Below are 14,280 nucleotides of genomic sequence, written 5' to 3' on the forward strand. Positions count from 1 at the left end.
CAAACAAACAAGTTAATGTAATTTATTAACAAAATGGTACTAAGTACAAACATTATAGTTAGAGAAGATAGTCTAAGAAAATGCATACCATATCCATAATCATTTTACAAAAATGGGAAAAAATCCGAATAAAGACAGAGAAACTAACCTCTTCCTTGTCCACAACTGAAGGCATATCGTTTGGAGAAGCCTTTGAGACTCTGAATCAAACAAAATCACGATTTCAAAACTCGCTGATCCACCAAAAAAGGATCAATTTATTTAGAACAAATTGAAAAGGCAATTTCTACAAACTCAACAAGTTTCCAGGATTTAGCTCCCTTACCACAATTTCTAAAATTTTCAAGATTTACAACATATCACAAAATATTCAGAAGAAAAAATTCCCAAATTGAGAAGAGCATCAATGACCCATAAATAAACAATAAATTTAAATTCCAACCTTCAGAATCTAATTCCTTAAAACACTCCAAAAAGTCATCAAACTGACTTACACAAGATTCAACTTGGTCAAAATACGCTCCAAATTTTCAGCAAGGCTTCCTACTTTGCAAGAAATCAAGAATAGGGGTTGAAAACCCAAATTACAGAAACTAAAAATAACTACAAAAAGGGTTTCAAAGTCTCAAAACTTACCAAAAGGACCAATCGTACGCTAACCTTGCTGGACAACGACTCATAACTCTTCAAAGCTTCATTCAAACCTCTAAAATCATGTGCAGATTGACAATTATGCCAAAAATTCAATGGGTATATCCCCAAACTCAAAGAAAAACCCATAAAGTAGCAAAATCTTACCCACAACCAACAATTCCGGCAAAGACCGACGATAGTGGCAGCGGTCGGAGGAGAATATGTGGCGGCAATGCTCAACTATGGCAACGATGGTGGCTGGAACTCAAGATAGAGTAATGCCAAGAGTTAGAGAGAGAAATCCAACGCGACAGCAACTCTGATGCTGACTGACAGCGGTGGCAGTGGTTGGACAATCAAGGTCCAACAACGATAAGTCACGAAAAGTTAGGCGTTTGGCGTTTGGTTGCGTGAGAGAGGGTTAGAGAGAGAGTAGGGGTAGGGGACGTTTTCACAAAATAACAAATTTTAAATAGATTGATATGTGATAAACGTTGATGAAATCTATCAATGCCTATCAATATATTGTTATTTCTGTAATAGTTTGATATTTTTTTTCTGTTCTTTTTTTCTAATTGGCACACCAAATCCCAAGTCCCCTGAAAATGAAAAATACTTAGGTGCACGCATTATTTTAGTGTATTTGACTAAATTGTCCGACCATAATTTACCATATAATAAATTCTTCCTTTTTGAAATATTTTATTTTTTTTTTCTATGTGAGGGTGAGATGCATAAAAATGGGTATATCTTGCCTTTAAAAACTTAACAAACATAAAAATTCCCCTAACAATAGGTACAAAGCAATGAATCAAAATGTAACAAGAACTAGCTGCTATTTCATTCAACTTGTATATTAAATGTATCATAAAAAACAAATCTATACAGACCAGGTTTCAACTAACCATTATGAAATATTATACCCATCTCTCTATCAACTTCATAACCCCACAAAAAAATAGAAAGAGAAAAAAAAAAAAAAAAAAGAAAAGAAAGAAAAGACCCTTTCACATTGTTGCCAAAAGAAAGGAAAAAGAAAAAAGGCATGAGGACTGCAGAGATGCCAATTATAAATGAGAATGAGGGTGGGGCTTCATGTTACAAAAAGGAATGGCTATGCTCTGTTAGAAGAACTGAACTTAAGTGGGGCTGCAATAGCAAAAAAGCATAAAATAGACAAAATGGAAGAAGCTGTTGTTCATTTCCCTAACTTGCCATCTTTGTTGAGGTCTTCCCAGCTTATCTCCTGTGCACATTCCCCACATACTGTACTACAACCAACCTTTGTCCCCTGACTTCTGAGTGTAAGCAAATGGGAAAGATTAGTGCATTTACGAGAAACGAATCGGTTCCTTGCTCTTGATTGTGCCAGATCGATAGTCTCGGGTATAGGATGGGCGATGGTGGGCGTGGTTAACTTTTGCTCAGATATAACATCCCCTGGTGGAACTTTCTGCACTTCCTCCCATTCTAATGATTTTCGGTATACTTCCCATGCCATGTCTTGCTCCTCCTTGGATAGTTTCTCCTCTTCATTCTCTTGGAGTAGCGTTTCGTGCTCGTGGTAATTGGCAACCCACCTGAATAACGAGAGGGCATTAATACTATATAACATGGAATTTGGGGAAAGAATTTCTATACTAAGAATAGTGAACATGAAAAATACATAATCACACCACATTTTCATTCCCGTTGTACTAAGAAAGAGAAACTTAGTTTATTTTGGAAGAATATAATCTTCTAGCCAGCCAAGAGAAGGCATCTTCATGCCGAAATGGAAGTGGGTAATCTTGTGATTTTAGAATTTGTCAACAGATGTTAATAGGTTTTCTTAGTTAGGACTGTTGGTTATTTCTTATTAATAGTTTATAGTAAAGGCCAAGAGTGCTGACATTCTCAATTTCGAAGTGTTTTTTTAACAATGACTTTCATCAAGTATTCTTGGGGTTTAACATCTTACATGCTATGTTGCATTAGAATGTTAAGATTTAAATAGAATAAATAGAAGTAAAACGCTTTTGAGATCATAAATCAGCTGAGTTGTTTGATAGTCATTAGGACAAAGTGAAAATGGTAAAATGAACTTTGGAAAAATGAATTAATCCCATTGTTGTAACTAACTCGGATATTTAAAATATTATAAGGTCAAACAAGTATCTCACAAAATTTGTTGAATGTGTAAATTAGCTAAAATGCTCATGGCTAACAAAATTATGTATATAACGTTATAGCACTAATATAAGAATTGTTATAAAATTGTAAATACCATTGTGTTGGAATTTCATGTGTATTATGTATATATTCCTCGATTATATTTATAAAAACATTTTCCATGTTGGTAGTTGGTTTTTCTTCTATATATGAAGACAATGTATTTGAAAAAATAAATTAATATTTTCTTCCCCAATTCAAGTTGGTATATCAAAGCAACAATTCTAAGGGGTCTCTAGACCCTGGTCACCATCTAAAATCCTAGCTGCTGCTATTAACATTTAGAACCTAATTGCTGTTTGAACGATCACCCTACCTCCCAACAAACCTCTTCGGAAGCAAGGTTGTGCAGCCTCTGATGTCATTTTTTATTCTTTTCTTGCAATGGCTGCAATCTAGCGTTCGTAAGTGTTGTTTGTCACTGAATTTCATGTCCTTTGTTGCCATCGCTCGTGTCCCCTGCCACTACTTGCGAATCACGGTATAAGGTGTAGGTATTTGACATTGTGGTTTGTTTGTATTTGTAGGTCTCTAAAACATATTAAATTGTATGCAAAGGTTTGGTTCAGACCTCGTGGTTCAATCCGGTTCAATATCAATTTGGTTTGGTTCAACATTTGATTCACTTTATTTGGTATTGGCCATTGGAGCATAAGCACGTATCTTGTCCCCATCTACTTCAATTCCATTCACAGAAAGATACAAAAACATGCTTCTTTCCATTGGCAAATATTATTGTCCTTCAACACATTGAAATCGACCTTGAGGCACTTCAAATGGGTCTAAAAGATCTGGACAATAGACAGGATATCATCGAAGAGTACCAACACAACCCAAGCAAGTGTAAAATACCTGATTCATCGATGATTGAAATGTGATCCAGGCATTTGTTAAGCTAAAGGTGTCGCCATAAATCCATAGTGATCCTTGTGAGTACAAAAATCTGTCTTTGCAATGCCCCTTTCATTCATACAGATCTGACGGTAACCAAATTTAAGGTCAAACTTTGGATACACGATAGATCCATGGAGTTCTTCTAACAACTCTTCAATAACGGGAATCATAAATTTTATATAATTGTAGCTTTATTCAATTCTCGGTAGTGAAGACAAAATTTCCATTCCCAACTTTCTTCTTAACCAATAATATGGGTCTAGAAAAAGGGGACCGAAATTGGGCCTAATAATCCCTGATGCCATCTCACTAACCAAGCGTTCATTCTCATTCTTCTGCACATGACCATATTTATATGGTCTAACATTGACTGGATTCTCCCATTCTTTCAGTTGAATACAATGATCAACATTTTGTTTCAAGAAGAAACCCCCATATGGAAGGTGGAACACATCTCTAAATTCTTCAACTTTTGCACTTCTGCAAGACAATCTAGGAGTATCCTCTCCTTCATTGCTTTCATCACTACTCGCATAATTCTACCTTACCCTTTGTCTTGTTTTGACCAAATTTTTGTCAACATTCACAATATGACTTCGACTCTAGTAAGCAAGGGATCTCCTTTCGGGGTGACCTTATTTCATCGGCCCAAAAGGTCATCATGGGAGCCATTCAATCACCCCCATGATACCTCTTTTTCAAACCACTGCATTCCGAGGATACATTTATACTTCCCAAATCATCGGCAGGAAATTGTCCTTTAACTGCCAAATCCAGCAAAGGAACCACCACGACGTTACAAATGCCCTTTCCTCTCACCGCTAGCCAGCTTCCCATTACTATTTCATAATGTGAAGTTTCGGTAAGTAGCAACTTCAATTCCTCAATGACCTCTGAGATATAAAATTATGGGTAGCCCCATAATTGATTAGCACCACCAGTTTTTAATCTTGGATTTCACCTTTAATCTTCATTGTTCCATGAGAATAAAACCATACGACTGATTTTAGAGATAGCTTCGTTTGTTCTTCAATCTCCACTTTATTGTTCCCTGCCTTCTCCCCATAATCTTCTACTTTAGTAATCACTTCGTCTTCTTCCCCTGCCCACCAAAAGCCTTAGTTCTCTAACACCATCATCGTATATTGAGTGGCTCCTTGTCAAATCCATATGCAAGGGTGCCAAATGGAAGATTGCTCAAAATGTACTATAAGGGGAGGTATAGTGTTGACTCTCCACCACCCCTGGGTCTCATGGCCTAAGTGAGCAATCCTATGGCACATGCATGTATCATGACGTATGGCAAGCATTGCAAGACAAATGTCTTTAGCATTTTCCATGGAAAATAAGATATCATTGATAGTACCAGGTGGCAAGGGTATTGCATCTCTTCCTATGAGCCGAAGGTTTCAATATAACTACGAGCTTACACCCAGTATGCAATTTTGACTCGGCACGGACACACGAGGGTTCATTCCTTGACATATCTGGATGGATGGATGTCTGGGAAGCCTCAAGTTGGAAGCTTGCCCATAGGTTGATTATCGATAAGCGTGACTGAGCAGGAGAGAAAGTCGATGATATCCAAACATTCGAGATGGCATTCAAAAGCATCACTGGAACTTGATAGTTCCCAATTGGCATGATACTTGCCTAAGTTGTCTCGATAAGCGTTGTAATGACCTGATAAAGCCTAGTAGGTGACCATTGGACCAATAGCAATCCGGTAGGTGCCAATGTAGACTAGTAGAGCCCAGTAAGCATTATTATGCCTCGACAAGTCTTGTTAAGTGACCAAATCACCCTGTAAGACCTAATGGAGTGTTAAAAGCCTGACCCAACAAAGGGTCCAACACATCTCAGTAAAGTCTCAAAGTGATGTAGAAGCATGGGGCCATGTTGTCAGGAACCAGATGTAAGGAGATGCGATGTTGCATTGTGAAGGTCTTTGTTGGAATTCTTTTTATTTAGCAACATTTATGTATAGATATTCTTTATCAATATTTTCCTTTTGTATTGCTATTCTCTCTCCTTATTTGTAATGGATCTCTCTTCTATGAGAAAACCTATGTTACACATATGATGTATGTAGAAAAGATAAAAATATCTTGTACCCTCTCAAATCCTAGATGGTATCAGAGCACTAAATCCTAGTAGCCTAAAAAAACCCTAGCCGTCACCTAGTCTCACCATTGCTAGAACCCTAGCTGCCAAGAGAAATGACACACTTAATTTCCAGCATTGTCTAGTAGGTTTGCAATTGTAGGGTAACTTAACTGTAGCCCTAGGGTACAACCACTGTCCTTCGTAGACCAATCCACTGTAGCCCAATCCATTGACCGTTGCATAGGTCTTGAAACCCAAGTTGAAAAAGACATTCAACGTGGTTTTGGTTGACCTTACACCATTTTCGTCTTTGTTCATGCTTTCTGCCTCTACCGTCATCGTCGGTGCCCGTCGCCATTGCCATCGTTTGTGCCTACCATTTCCATCTTCACTGTTCGCACCTTCCATCATTCCCTTCACTGATTTGGTGGGTCCTTCACATAGCTGTCGTGCTTCAGTGGTTGGTTTTGATTTTTTTTTTTTTTTTGGGTCCAATTCACTATTAATCCGGTTTGGTTCACTATCTAGTTTGGTTTGGTTCAAGCCATCATCTCGCACAATTCAAGATTTGGTCTAACATCTGGTTTGGTTCACTGGTTTTATTCAAAATTTGGTTCATTACTATATCTCATTTCTCAATACTTATTTTTTCTATAATGTTACAAAAGCAAATTCATCAACTTCTGAAGCTACTATAAACCAATTTATCTACTAATAATTCTTGTGTTTCTTTGACACAATCAGGTGATCATCCTAAGACCTTCTCTTGTAGTCATTCTTCTCCATGGATCATCAACTCCAGAGCCAAAAATCATATGATCGGTTCTTGTTCTTTTTTCGACTCATTCTCCATTATATTGCAATGAGAAAATTAGAAACTGCAGATAGAAGTTTTACCTCTATTGCAAGAAAATGAACCATTAAATTGACTGACAAAATCTCTATGTAGTATGTCCTTCATGTTCCAAAATTAACTAGTAATCTTTTATCTGTTAGCAAACTTTCTAAAGATTCTAATTGTCATGTTATATTCTTTGAATCTCATTGTATTTTTTAACATTAGGACTCAGAAAAGATGATTGGGAGTGTAGGATGCTTAATAGCCTTTACTACTTTGATGAAGGGTCTTTTAACGGTAAAATAACTCAAGGTCTCAGTAGTATTAGTCCTTTCTTTGTTAAAGGGAAAATTACTCTTTGGCATTTTCGACTAGGACATCCTAGTTTTTCTCATCTCCAGTATTTATTTCCTGATTTATTTAAGGGAATTGATTGCTCTGCTTTTGATTTTGAAAGCTGCATTTTTGGAAAAAAAAAATCATCGTTCAAATTATTTACCTAAACCTTACAAAGCTTCCAAACCTTTTTATTTGATTCATAACAATGTTTAGGGTCCATAAAAAATTCGTACTCATGATGGAAAAAGATGGTTTATTACTTTAATTAACGACCATACTCATCTATCTTGGGTTTATTTAATGGAAAAGAATATGAGGTGAAAGATATTTTTAAATATTTTAACAGTATGATCGAAACTCAATCTCAAACCAAAATTTGCATTTTACATTCTGATAATGGAACAAAGTTTTAATGAATCTTTTGGGGGATTTTTTAAGAGAAAAAGGTATTGTTCATCTGTCCATATGTCGAGATATTCCCCAGCAAAATCGAATTGCAGAACGAAAAAAATAGGCATTTACTTGCGACAACACGTGCTATAACGTTTATCCTGAATGTTCCAAAATATTTATGGGGAGATGTCATTCTCACAGCTACCTACCTCATAAATAGGGTGCCTAGTAAGATCTTGAATTTTAAAACTTCCCTTGATTGTTTTAAAAACATTTTTCCAAAATCCTGCATATATTCTAATATACCTCTTAAAGTTTTTAATTGTACTGCTTATGTTCACATACTCAGTTCCTTTCAATCCAAGCTTGATCCTAGGGCTATTAAATGCATTTTCTTGGGTTACTCTTCAAGTAAAAAAAGGTTAGAAATGTTTTGATCTTCAGACAAAAAAATGTAGTATGGATGTGTTTTTTTAGAAAATCAACCATATTTTACCCACAATTCTCTTCTGGAGGAGAAACAAAATGTAGAAGATAATTCTTGGGATGTTTGTGTTCCACTTCCTAGCCGTGCTTGTCCTGATGTTACTAGTCCTTCGATGCAAGTGTAGCCAATTTTCAAATAGGGGGAGAAATCCTACAAAATGATCATACTGATCAAGTTCCGAAGCCTAAGAACTTGAGAGTTCACACTAGAAGAAAATTCAATCAAAAGAGCCATGGCTAGATAGATGATGGGAAGTCGAAGAAACTAACGTGAATTGGCACCAATTGTGTATGACCTTGATGTTCCCATAGCCATGAGAAAAGGTATCAGGAATTGTACCAAATACCCTAGCAAACTACATGTCAAATCAAAATTTATCAAAGAATCATACAACCTTCACAACTAGGATAAATAACTTGATTGTTCCAAGGAATATACATGAAAATTTAGAAGACCAAAATTGGAAAGTAGCAGCAATGAAAGAGATGAATGCGAGATGAATGCTCTAAAACAAAATGGTACCTAGGAAATAGTAGAGTTACCAAAGGATAAGAAACCGATGGGCTGTAAATGGGTAATTACCATTAAATGTAATGCCGATGGTAGTATTAAGAGATATAAGGCCAGACTTGTAGCTAAAGGCTCAAACATATGGGATTGATTATCAAGAAACCTTTTTGTTCCCATTGCAAAAATTAACTCTATTAGAGTTCTTATGTATCTTGCAATTAATTCAGATTGGTCTCTTTACCAGCTAGGCGTGAAAAATGTCTCTCGATGGTGAACTTGATGAAGAAGATTTTATGAGTTTACCACCAGGTTTTGAAAAGGAACTTGGTCAAAGTAAAATCTGCAAACTAAGAAAATCTCTCTATGGTCTTCAACAGTCTCCGAGAGCTTGATTTGAGCATTTTGGTAAAGTCATGTCTAGTTATAGATTTCATTCAAGTTAAGCAGATCATACTATATTTTACAAACACTCTTAAGAATATTAAGATCTCAATTTTAATTGTCTATGTAGATGGTATTACTCTCACCGGTGATGATGAAGCAAGCTTAACAAATCTCAAGAAAAAACCTTGCAAATGAGTTTCAAAATAAGGATTTGGGAATATTGAAATATTTTCTTGGGATGAAATTTGTAAGATCAAAGGAATGCATTTTTGTTAAATCAACAAAAATATGTTTGTCCTACTTGAAGAAACAGCACATGGCTACAAAGTAGCAAATATCAAATGAGTGTTAACTGTTAAGAATATTTAGAAAAGTATGTATGTAGTTGGAAAAAGAAAGAGAGAAAAATTTAAAAATAAAAGAAAGAAAGAAATATAGTGGGTTAATTGTTGTTCATTACCAAAAAAATATAAAATAAAATAAAATAAAATAAAATAAAACTTTAAAAAATAAAAGAAAATTATTGCAATCTATATTTTATTCAAACAAAGATGGGTAGAAATATTGAATAAAAAAGTTTCAAAATAAATGTAGATCATTTAGAGTTCAAAAAATTGCACTAAATACCATGAATATATGAACTCAATTTTGCATCCCAAACACAGATATATGAACTCTAGACCTTATATCTCAACTCAACACCCCAAACAGTCTCTTATAAGTTATAATGACTTGACTAGTCATAGCATATTCAGTGAGTATTGTGAGTCAGTATATTTCTTGCCTATAGTTGGTCATTGGGTTGCATTAGAATAGATTTTATGTTATTTGAAGATTGCTCTCGGGCGTGGTTTATTACATAAAGAATATGGTTATATTAATATTGAATGCTTCTCAAATGCAATTGGACAAGATCTAAGAAAGACAGAAAACCAACTTCAAGATATTTTGTATTTGGTGGTTGTAATTTGGTTTCTTAAAAAAGTAAGAAACAAAATGTGATGTCATGTTCAAGTGTTGAACCAAAACACAGAGCAAAGACACAGTGTATAAATGGGTTTGGATATATCAACCTCTTGTTGAATTGGGGTTTGATATCACGACACAAACTAAATTATGGTGTGATTATCAAGCAGCTCTTCATGTTGCATCTAATCCAATATTTCATGAGAGGACTTAACAAGTGAAGTCTAGTTTCATTTTGTATGTGAGAAAATTCAACAAGGTCACGTATCCTTAGAATATGTGAAGATTGAGGATTAGTTAGGAGATATCTTCACGAAAACCTTAAATGAAAAATGTAGATTCTCTCTCTCACAAGGTGGGCATGCTTATGATATATGTTCCAACTTAAGGGAGAGTGTTATAGTGCAACTATTAATATTATTATATTATTGTAAATATCCTTGTTATATTGTCCTTTACAGTCTTTTTACCTTCTCCTACTTAGGTTACCCTTATGTATAAATCTATTTTCAGTGAATGAAATAGAATTATTATGATTCTCCGAAATCTCAGCATTTATAAAAAATAAGGCACTTCATTTGTTTTTTGACATTAGGATTGATTTTAATGGTGCAGCAATGATTCTGTTTTTAGTTTTCTAGCCTCAAGGATCATTCCTCCCCCAACTTTGTTAAACTTTATGGTTAAAATTTTCTCTGTTACGTTCCTACAAACGAGGAGAATATGTTCCAATTGCATTAGTAGTTTTATATCCTGAGATGATAAATACGTTCAAAGAAGCTACCTTGGATGGTGTTTGCCAAGTAACGTTTCCATTAACTTGTCAGATGAGCAACTACCATGGGAAAGAGGCCCCTTCTGCTTCAGCACATTTCCATGATGCCCAGTCATAATCTGGTGAGATGTATGTCCATTTCCTTGGTCCAACTCAGTGGAAGCCTCGAGATTCTCATCATCACCAAATTCAAAAAGATGCAACATTTCTTCCCGAGAAATAGTTCGGTATACCTGTTGGCGATCAACAACTCTTGCAGCCAGTCCCTCCTTTGTTACCTATCAAATTTACTTCTCAATCAAATTCAAATCCGTAAAAGAAACCTTGTCTGCAATTTAAAATGTAATCAAATGTTTTACCAAACCTGACGCTTATAAATTTTTTCTTCCATTGTTCCATGTGCCAAAAATCGGTAAGCAAACACAGGTTTTGTTTGGCCATATCTGCAGGTTAAAGAATAACGTTATGATAATTTAAATATATTAAACAAAAAAGTTTTGGTGGTCACTGTAAAATGTAACTTCCAGGTTAAGGCTGGCTCTTGTTGAAGAAAAAGAGATAAGGAAGAATGATAGTGAAATAGCATGTAACTAAATAACAAAAAGAGATAAGGAACAATGATAATGAAATAGTATGTAAATAAATGTTTGAATATATAAATATACATATATACACACACACATGAGAGAGATAAATGTGAAAAAGAAAAGATAATTTCTTATTGATAAAAGAAAGAAGGAAATAAATCAAGATATTATGAACGGAGTCTACCACAATAATCTAGAGAGAGAGAAAAGAGGTAAAAATTGATAACACTTTCAACAAAAATAGCAAGCTAAATCAACATTTCAATTATTTTCATATAAGTAGTTGATAAGAGGGAACACGTTCCATCATTCATAAAAATAATACAAAACAATTTGGAAGTTCTAGAAATTTGAGATGACACTCAGCCGATCAATAGTTTAGCTTCAAAACAGTAATATAAATGATTTCTTCACGTCATCCTCACATGGACTCGTTGAAGTGTTAAGAGTTGGGTCATCCCTCTCCTTTAAGCCAATTAATCATATATGTCATTATCTTCTAGAATCTGCAATTAGTTCCTGCATCTTTGTAATTCCCTCGTATATGGTACTTTCGCTTTTTACTTTTCTCACTGTTGGCCTATCTTAGGGTTATAAATCAGGGTTGTATCATGTGTAAGAAATACAATAGAGTAAATTTATACAACCTACTATGGAAAACAGCAGGACACAAAGAAGGCCAATGCATAAAGCCATATACTACATAATATTTTAGCAGGAAGAATATAATTTAAGAACCTGGAATTCTTTTCTTCGATCCATTGGTAACTAACAAGTTACAACTAAATCTAGATGCCGAAAGTTATCATATGAAGGTTAGTTACAAAAAATATGCATCCAAGTCCGACAGGCTCACTGAATATTAGTAATATTGTGTAGGAAGTGGAAAGAATAAGATAACTAAAATACCTCCAAGCTCGATAAATGGCCTGAAGATCATAAGTTGGATTCCAAGAACCATCCACTATGATAACACGGTTAGCAGAATGAAGATTGATGCCCAATGATCCTGCTCTAGTTGATATCAAGGTACATTTCACCCTCTTATTTAGCGGCTCATTAAACCTCTCAACAATCTTCTGTCTTTCAGAACTCTCGGTTCTTCCATCTAGCCTGTCAAGAAAGAAGTATTTAATGATTCCTTTTTCTTTTATTTTCATTTTAACAAGAAACAAACTTTTCATTGACTAATGAAAATAACAAAAATGTTCAAGGATACAAACTGTCAAAGGGGGTTAAATAAAAACCAGCCTAAAAGAGGAAACAAATAACATTTATTTTCAGCTCATTGTCGCCTTCTGCATCCAAGTTTTTTGTTTAATTTGGAAAGCTTTTGTACTTCCAGCTTAGTCATTATGCCTTTTGTATTGATTTGCATTTTTTTTTGTTTTGTTTGTTTCTTTGTATTTTGAGATTAGTCTTTTTTTCATTATTTCAATAAAAAAAATTTGTTTCCTTTGATAACTTTTCTACCCAAGAATAACTCAAGAGAGATCCTGAAACTTAAGCTTCCATGATTTAATTTCCATTGGAGCAAACAATAAGCTGGAGGCAAGTCGTTAAAATTAAATATGTAATAGCCATTGAGAATTGTCTACAATGGTTGTTGATATCCTAATTTGGCTTTTTTTTAGATATCAATGGATAGAAACAATCAATTTCTTAAACTGATCATGTTAAAAAATAAATACAAAATTTTATACAAAATCTCTGCAAGCAACGTGACAGGACCTACAATCTTTTTTTTTTTATTTATTTATTATCCTTTTTAAAGGAAATGGAACATTCCATTAATATAACGAAAAGAGTCTAATGCTCGGTTTACAACGAAACAAGAAATAGCAATAGAAATATTGGGAATACAAAATAAACATCCGCTAATGTGAAAATATAAAGGTAGTTGAAGAAAATAAAAGCACTCCAATTTGTACATATATCTTGCATTGAATAATTAGCATAGAGCTTGCAAAGAGAGCATCAAGAGGAAGCATAAAGCCTTGCAGCTTCAACTTGTGTAATTAAAAAAAGCAACGTATGGGCAATTTGAGAGCACTCAAACTTATAAAAAATTTTATGAGAATTTACTCATTTCTCCCTCCCTCCCTCCCTCCCTCCATATAATGAAGTTAGCATGTACAAACAAGTGAGCCAACCACCACAAGCCCCACTCTTGTTATGAAACAATTTGTGAGGCTCCAAGTGATAAGGACTTATAGTAGGAGGGGCAAAAAGGGGAAACCAGCCACTGACAGCTAGTTAGTGGTTTAGTGGAATGTGTGGGTTAGTGTTCTCTCAAGGCGCAACAACAAAGTGCAATAGTTTTTGGGGGCTTAAGTGCAAGGCACAAAAAGAAAAGAGCGGTCTTTTTTTTTTCTTTTTTTTTTTTTGTAAGGTGTACTACATATAAAAGTACTACATAAAACAGAGAAAGCAGAGTTGAACTGAAAATTATTATTAAAAAAATAATAATAAAAAAAAATAAAAAAACACTAAACACAAGAAATTTTGCATTACAAAATAATGCAAAATTTAGTTTTAGGTAATAAATTTAGGCTTAGTGAATTTGATATTTCTTTTAGTTAATAAAGAAGAAAAAGCCCTAATTATTACTATCTTTTGAAAAAACCCAGAGCTTTAAGCCTTGGGGCATCGCAAAAGACACGGACCTAATGTGCACCTTATTTTGAGAGTCTCGCCTTTTCAAGACGAGACTCTAGACCTTCGCCTAGTGTCTAAGCACGTGCCCAAGAGGGCTTTATAAAGCACTATGTAGGATAGAACCAAAGAGGGCATTATGAGCTACATAGAAGGGGAGGATGGTTTGTGGGGAGGGTGTGGAGAATTTGGCTGAGTGCGCGGCTGGAAAAAGGTTCCATGAACATTCAAAATTGCCGGTGGTTGTTCTTTATGTTTGACTTCCTTTTGGTTGATCGGGACTGTTATTGAAGTTTTTATCAATCGAACAGTGTATATTCTTGCTCTATTTTGCTTTGTGTGACAAGGTTTGGTGTTTTGAAGACATTTCTGTGAGTGGGGATCCTAACTAATTATCATCATAACCTCTCTCTAAACATTCTAATTGCCTAAAGCGCGATATCCCCACTCCTATTTACTGTTTTTTTCCTTTCCCCTGTTTTAGAAATTAAATTTAGGGTCT

The 14,280-nt window shown here is 34.8% G+C and overlaps 1 protein-coding gene across 1 annotated transcript in view; it reads right to left on the reverse strand.

The window, feature by feature from the left end:
- Positions 1 to 1,450: 1,450 nt before the first annotated feature.
- LOC120079195 (protein CHROMATIN REMODELING 20) overlaps positions 1,451 to 14,280 on the reverse strand; it is an 88,839-nt gene continuing 76,009 nt past the window's right edge. The window contains exons 23-26 of the mRNA XM_039033361.1: positions 12,033 to 12,236; positions 10,901 to 10,979; positions 10,546 to 10,814; positions 1,451 to 2,213 (exon numbers count right to left, since the gene is read on the reverse strand). Of these exons, the coding sequence (XP_038889289.1) occupies positions 1,832 to 2,213; positions 10,546 to 10,814; positions 10,901 to 10,979; positions 12,033 to 12,236 (934 nt within the window). The 3' untranslated portion in view covers positions 1,451 to 1,831. The remainder of the gene's footprint in view (positions 2,214 to 10,545; positions 10,815 to 10,900; positions 10,980 to 12,032; positions 12,237 to 14,280) is intronic.

The sequence above is a fragment of the Benincasa hispida genome, chromosome 6 (assembly GCF_009727055.1).
Source record: "Benincasa hispida cultivar B227 chromosome 6, ASM972705v1, whole genome shotgun sequence".
NCBI classification, from domain to species: Eukaryota; Viridiplantae; Streptophyta; class Magnoliopsida; order Cucurbitales; family Cucurbitaceae; genus Benincasa; species Benincasa hispida.